This window comes from Monopterus albus, unplaced genomic scaffold, assembly GCF_001952655.1.
Source record: "Monopterus albus unplaced genomic scaffold, M_albus_1.0 scaffold206.1, whole genome shotgun sequence".
Lineage (NCBI taxonomy): Eukaryota > Metazoa > Chordata > Actinopteri > Synbranchiformes > Synbranchidae > Monopterus > Monopterus albus.
In genome coordinates this window covers 899157-906830 of record NW_018128086.1, presented here as the reverse complement: position 1 = coordinate 906830, position 7674 = coordinate 899157, and the positions used below count along the sequence as shown (strand labels likewise).

Genomic DNA, 7674 nt, shown 5'->3' with positions numbered 1-7674 from the left:
CAAATTTGTTTGGTCTTTTGTCATGTAACATCCTAAGCTAAGCTTTGCTGTGTCGTTTTCTGTATAGTACACAGAAAGATTTTCCTTGATGAAGTTTAAAGCATTAACCAACTCTTTATTAAAACAGTCAGTGTTATGGAAAAGAACCATACTGACAGATATTCACAAAATTATGTAGGAAATAAAAAGCTATTTTACAATAAAAAATAAATGCATCACGTAACAGTAAGAGTAAAAAAAACTGTAAGGACGGTTGTCTGTGCAGATTCTCAGTTATCCAGGTCATAGTAAGCTGAAAAAAACTTAGAAAAAATCAACTGGACTAGTATCTTGATCTAGTCTAGTAGCTAGTCCAGTTGATTTTTTCTAAGTTTTTTTCAACTGTAAGGACGGTTTAAAATGAACTAATTTCTGTATCCAACAAAGCGGTCATGTCAAGGTGTACTAATCTTAGGCGATGTTGCGCATGCGCGTTCAACACAAAATGAACGAATCGCTCCCCGAGACAACCCGATGTTCTCGAGTCATGGGAAAGATTCGTTCATTCGTTCAGTTCATTCAATTCAGTTACAGTTCATTCATCATTATTAAGAAGAAAGGTTTGATTTAAATGGATTTAAGATGGGTCATTAAGTACATTTACTTAAGTACAATTTTGAGCTACTTGTACCTGACTTGAGTATTTGCATTTTACTCCACTGCGTTTCAGAGGAAAATATATACTTCTACTTCTACTCCACATAATTTATTTAAAAAATTTAGTCTACTTTGCAATTTCAGAATCTTTATACAAAAGTAGCCATAAGATTTGCGTACTTCTTCCGCCACTGTGTTCAAAACATTAAAATAAGTTCAAAAAAGACATAATCGACAATAAAAGCATTTAAATAAGACTAAACACAATGTATTTCGGCTGAAGCCTTGTTCTGATTTTAACCGATAAGGTGTTGGATGAATTTCATCCAATCAACCCACACGGTATTAGGACAGAACAGTCTCACAGCCAATCAAAACACCACTTTGTCTAAAAAAGAGGCGGGGTTTGTCCACTGTTGCAAAAAAGTAGGCGGTGGCGCTTCCCTTACTGACCAACTTGGCGGAAGTGCACCCGGGCGACAGGAATAGTTTGGTGAACTTTTTGCGCTGGTGGTATTCCTGGTCCAGATATGGCCCCCAGAACGCAGTTAAAGGAGGCGATAGCCGATGTACAGGAGGGGATCCGTGCTATACTGCTCGGACCACCCGGAGCCGGGAAGGGGACTCAGGTAAACCTGTGCGAGCTAACTGAGCTAGCTGTTAGCTTGGAAAAAGTGTTAAGCGCATGGCCGGTCAAGCTAATGTTAAAGCTATTGCTAACGTTACCTGCTTTACCTGTTGGCTTCATCCACCGTTAATGAATGCCTGCTCGCCTTCCAACCACACTGTTGTTTAGGATTTATTTACAAGATAAGGTTAACCACTATAAGGCTGTCCTTAATATGTGATGATTAAGATTTAGGTATGCATTTATTTTATTTGATTCATTATGAAGTTACTAGTTGAAATCCCCTTGGCTGTGTCATCTCTTCTGGTTGTATTTCCAGTTGTGCCACCTCGTTACATAACACAGTGCAAGCTTTGGGAAACATTTGTAGCCAATTGGTGAAAACATAAACACTGTGATTTCACAGTCTTTCCCTTTTCAGACTATGTGTTACCAGGTGTAAACCAATACACCAAACCTTTGCTAGACCCGGGCTATGAGGAGAGTGTGGCTTGGCTAATGTACAAGTAGACGGTATAATGAAGGGCATGTCTGTAGATTAGCTTGAGGTCACGTGGTTTAGCAAAGGGGGACATCTGGTGGCTAGGAGAAGAACAACAGGATCTGTAATGACAGCAGGGAGCAGTATTTAAGTATTCTTCACATATAGATAAAATGAAGAAGCACACCACTGTCTGAATTATGGTACATATAACAGGCTACAGTACAGGTGTTAGCAGTAAAGGAAGTTAAGACACTATAAGGCTACGTAGTGTAGGTACTTTATTGATCCTACTGTGGGGAAATTTCTGTGTTACAGCAGCAATAGAGAACAACCAACATAACACCATAAGAACAAATCTGACACATTGTTTTAGTCTTTACACTTGCCATGTTAATCTGTGGTAAGTCTGAGTATAATGAGTCTAGATCAGGTCGGATGTGGTCTGGATGGGATCATAAAAGCAGTGAAATCGGTCAGTTTCACAGATACAGTTTCATAAGTCTGACATGGTGTCCCTCAGAAATAGACAGTGTTAAAGGTTTAACTGGGATGACTGACACCCACAGTAAGTGGATAAAAAAAACTGGAGAGTCTTATTGTCTTTTATATGTTTATCTTCGTGAACTCTTTTCTCATCAGTTACTTCCCGCTGATGCCACATCACACAGTGCCAGGACAACCGATTAGGTAGGGTGCAGCAGTGAGCCTGATGGTGTTTGACAGCACTGTATGCAAGTAAATTAATTCGGAACAGGTCTTGATGTGGGGAACGCCCTGGAGGAAGTTACCCAGGATTTGTTCTAGTCAAACCAGTACTTCATATATACTAGCTGGTTTCTAACAGTGGCTAATGTTGATATGCATTTTTTCATGAGTTGCTTGCAAGAATCCAGTTTCACAATTAATAGTTCAGATTGAATGATTTGTGTTGCAGCTTTGTTGGAGACACCCAGGTGTCAGTGATGTTTGCACTAAATATGTCAAACTGAGCTCTTTCAGCCTGACGCCCTACGTGGTGTAATGCTGTCAGCTCAGTCACACGTACATGCTGAAAGGCACAGGCACATGCTCTGACATGACATTGGCTTGTTTCTTTAACCCATGTTATAATCTGGATTGTGGCGTTTAGAGCCAAATTGACCACTATATGTTCAGCAACTGTTTTGTGATATTTGACTAATAGCTGAGTTTCCAGGTGTCAAAGCCTTTTAGGTGGCAGCTTCTTTGTGATATTAAATTGAATTTCTATGCATTTTCATGCTGTTTGAACACGCTGTGTTGCAGATGAGGCCATATGCAAAATATCCATGTACAGACAAAATTAAATGTGAAAGTTTTCACCCTGTTTCTTTGCTATGTATAACAGAGATGTTCATGATGTCTAGATACGTTGTCGACTGTACTGTCTGTGAAAACTGGCCTGCACAGCTTCGAAGTTAGGTTTTGCAATTCAGTTGGTGGAGGCTCTTTGTTCTCCCAGACAAAAATACAACTGCTTCCATGCATTTCCCAGCCAGTGATGCAGGTGGTTGGATCTCTGACAGAACAGTGGGTAGAGTAAAGTTAAAATCCACAGCCAAACCTTTCCTTTGTTTGGCTGATTGGTCGTGATCATTTCTGATTTTAATCTCTAATAATGTCTGGTAACATGAGTGCTTTCCTCCTCCCTGCAGGCCCCTGTGCTAGCAGAGCGGTATTGTGTTTGCCACCTGGCCACTGGAGACATGCTGAGGGCCATGGTGGCTTCAGGCTCCAAGCTCGGCAAGAAGCTCAAGGAGACCATGGATGCTGGCAAACTGGTAACATTTCCGCTCATCTGCTTCTCATGACCCCTGAGTGTATTTTCCTTCCTCTGTGCCTCTGTGCCTTGCTCTGTCTGAGGCTACATGTCTCATGTTTTTATCTGCTGCAGGGCTCTTTGTTCTTCTGGCTTCAGAAGTTAGTTCTTTATGGCTTTGGCTTGATATGTGAGCTCAGTGCCCTGTTCCAGAATGAGTTTGGGATTGATCAGGAGCCGCCCTGATGGTGTAGTATAATAGGAAAAAATGTTAAACTTCTAAAGTGCCTGAGGTGTTTGCACAGTACTGTACATGATGGGACTTGTGCCCTGCGCAAGTTGTGCAGAAGCAAAAAGTCAAAAACGGTGAGCAGTGTGAACTGACTCATCTGTTCCTGCTGTTTTGTTTGTCTTGTGACAGCGCGCTGCTTTAAGGAGTAAGCTCAGTCAGTACACAGTCAATTGCAGTGAGACACAAGATAATATAGGGCAGTGATTACCAGCCTTTCTTGCTTATGACCTGTTGGCACAGATTGCTTGTCTCTGATTTGAAAATGTCAGACTGTGTCATTTGAATCATCGTTGGAGATCTATAGCAAAACCTAACAGCACTTTTACAGCTGAACAAAGCAAAGATTAAAGAAAAAAATCCAAAAAAATAAAATGACTTTGGTGATGAAGAAGTGATGAAGCCACTTAGTTTCTGGTGTGTGTCATTACATTAACAACATGATACTGTACTGTGATAGCTGCCATCTATTTAGTCTAACCTTTTGGATACAGTACAAACCACACCAACACTCCAGCCTCATAATGAGCCTGCAGTTGAATCAGCACCTGTATGACACGGCCGAAACCAAAACTGACCTTTAACAGTTCATGCAGGAGGATTACTGAGTCTGTGGAGTCTTTTTCTTAATGTTTTGACTCAGGTAAAATGTCTCTTCTTTCATTGTGATAACATTTTTCATCACTAATTGTGTCTTGTCCTGTGTGTGTATTTATGCAGCTGTTGCACCACTTTCTGACCTTTTCAGTGTCCGAGCATATGACTGATATCTCACTGTGATATCCTCTGAGCTGTTTCCTGCTGGCTGTGTCTGCTTGTCACTGTTTGCTTTACACATACAGCCAGTGTGCAAACAAGTCCATTTAAAGGACTCCTTTTATTGTCATGACGTTTACTGTGTGCACACTGAAGAAATCACAAGTATCTGAAGCAAATAAACGTTATAAACATGTTGTTCTCTCTTTATGTGGGTCCTGGGCAGGGCTGTTGCTGTGCAGGATGCAGCAGATTACACTGACTAAATGAAATGTCCTCCTGCAGGTCAGTGACGAGATGGTTGTGGAGCTCATCGAGATGTCTGTAGAGGCCAGCCTGCAGTAATGGAGTCCTGCTGGACGGGTGCCCGCTAACAGTCAAACAAGCAGAGATAGTTAGGTTTTGTATAAATATCATTGCTGTGATGTGAAACAGAACTGCACGGTGGAGTCCAGCAGTAGCTCACAATAGAAATGTAAAGGAGTAGTTTGACATTTTGGGAAAAATACCTGTTTTGCTTTCTTCCTAGACACTCACTCAGCTCTTTGGTTTGTGTAAACACTAAACATGAGTTGTGTTATTTAGAAAGCTTAAATATGCTGGCATCTGCTTTTGTGAAGTCTGGATGAGTCAGTCTAGCTGCTTCCTCTGATTCCAGCCTGTGCAAAGCTAAGCTAATCAATTCTAGGTATCCATTTTTCATTTTAATTCTCTACACGAAAATGAATAATCCTTGTTCCCAAAGTGTTGAACTGTTCCTTCAGATTTGTCAGTGTAGGACTGAACTTGGATGGAACAACGTACTGCCTCAGTTCACACCAACAGTGCGGTTAAAACAGAGGGACTACCATATACCTAAGCAAACTCTTTATATATCACGTTGTGTTTTTGCTGTCATCTTGAATAAGAAAACGTATTTAAAATTTAAATTAAGGGATTGAAGAGAAGGTTTAATAGAGATTTTGTTTGTGAAAGTCTCCACTGAAATAAGTAACAGTTTTGTAATTTCTCAAATAAAAGTAGGAACTCAAAATATGGCCACGTCACAAATAACAGACCCAGCCATTGCTGAATTGTAGCTAAACTCACGGCCCTTTAACTTTGGGGCAGAGAGACGATTCCTCCTCAGATATTTTAGTGAGGCTCTGTAACATCAATGCAATTCATAAACGCAGCTATGGTTCACAGTATTCATATCCCTGAAGAAAAATCCAGATCTCGCACTGCAAAAGGTTTCACAGAAGAGTTTTTGGCAATTTGATGCAGTAAAGTAGATCAGAAAATGGTCTCTCTAAATTATGACCAAACATTGGAAATTGAATTAAAGCGCTCTCTCTAAAAATGTCCTGTTGCAAGTGAAGGTGTGCAGTAGGTTTATATTGAAGTCGGAGTAAAAGGTAAAACTAGGCAGCGTCACTACTTGACTGTTACAGTTTATATGTTTAGCAGATGTTTTTATGTAGTTTAAGTAAATGTATTAGGAAGAAGATGCAGAGTTTAGTGCTGGTCAGTGTCTTAGTGATGCCAAATGTCTGACTCCCTCCGTGTCCATCTCTTGCAGCTCGACAACTTGTTGGAAAAGAGACACGAGAAGCTGGACTCTGTGATCGAGTTCGCTGTCGACGACTCTCTGTTGGTACGCAGGATCTGTGGCAGGTAGGAGCCAGCGTGAGAGAGCATGAATTATTCAAGCCCACAGGAAGGACTCTATTTTATTTCCCAGGCACGCAGCCAGTAGACGTCAGTAGTTTATGGTTTGACTGACACAGACTGAGGACTGAACAGAAAGTTAGAGTTTATAGATGGTTAATTGGAAGCATCTTCTGGGACTGAACAGAAAGTTAGAGTTTATAGTTTGTTAAATGGAAGCATCTTCTCTTTTTTGGTGCATTTCAAACTGTTCAGCCTCCACTGAGCAACAGATAATGATTTTACATTAGTTTTAAAACGGTTTAATATAACAGGTTGTGCTCTGGTTTGATGTGCTTCAGACCTTCATCTGAACACGTGTCAGCGCTTTAGAAAGTGTGTGCTGTGCAGTCTTGACCAATGTTTGTTATTGCAGTACAGTGTCTGTTCTCTTTCTTCACCACTCTACATTGTGTGTCTGCCACACTGAAGAGAAAACACATAGTTTGCAGAGAGCTGTCTTTGTCTGTAGGGGTCCTTTGTGAGGAAGATGAGGCCAGCCTCTATGAACCCCAAGTAGGACAAGGGTATACGTGGGATGTGAAAAGGACAGTTCATTTGTTAGTGAGTCAGTGTCTGTCCTCCTCCGTCTCTCCTCTAGCTCTGACTTCATTTCCATCTTTGTCCTCTCACTGTCCTCCCTTTGCTTTCCTAGACTAATCCACCAACCAAGTGGCCGCTCCTACCATGAGGAGTATAACCCCCCCAAAACGCCCATGAAGGATGACGTAAGTAGACTCGCTATCAGCCACTTTCTAAGTGGTTTCTGAAATGCCACCTACCTAAAATGACTGCCAGCCTGGAAACCGGTGACTATCAGCCACCTCCAGATGAAGTGCTGTGACGCACCGTGGATGTATAAAATGTTAGAGATATTTACTCTTATTGAAGTGGAGCAGTGGTTAGCGCTGCTGCCTCACAGCAAGAACGTTCCACGTTCGAGCCCCAGCCCACCTGGTGCCTTTTTGTGCGGAGTTTGTGCTCTCTCCCAGTGTCAGCTGGGATTGGCACCAACCCCCCTACAGCCTTCTTCAGGATAAGTGTTATAGATAATGGATGGATTGTATTTAGCATGGACTGCTGATACCTTATCAGTTCATTTGGTGCCAACACTGATCTGCCAGACTGGATTGGTGCATCTATAAAATGTGAAACCAAGTGGCTTGTTTGCAGAAAAACCACTACTCACAGTGACACACAATCCCTGTGCTCACAGAGGTGGGCAGAGACAAAGCACTCATTTTGTTGACTAACATGAGACAGACTTCGGTACAAGTGCAGCGCATGAGAGAAGGAAAGTGAGAGGGATAAAGTGGCACCTAATTAGGTTGCATTGTGAAAGCCAGATGAGGTCAGTAAACAGAAACTAAGGCACCTTGAACTAATTTTAGACATAAAACTGTTTTGCACAGATT

At 41.5% G+C, this 7674-nt stretch overlaps 1 protein-coding gene across 1 annotated transcript in view; it reads left to right on the top strand.

The window, feature by feature from the left end:
- The first annotated feature begins 1048 nt into the window (after positions 1–1048).
- ak2 (adenylate kinase 2) overlaps positions 1049–7674 on the top strand; it is a 10953-nt gene continuing 4327 nt past the window's right edge. Inside the window, 6 exon segments of the mRNA XM_020618522.1 lie at positions 1049–1265; positions 3422–3547; positions 4856–4899; positions 4901–4964; positions 6132–6226; positions 6915–7011. Coding sequence (XP_020474178.1) covers positions 1167–1265; positions 3422–3547; positions 4856–4899; positions 4901–4964; positions 6132–6226; positions 6915–7011 — 525 coding nt within the window. The 5' untranslated portion in view covers positions 1049–1166.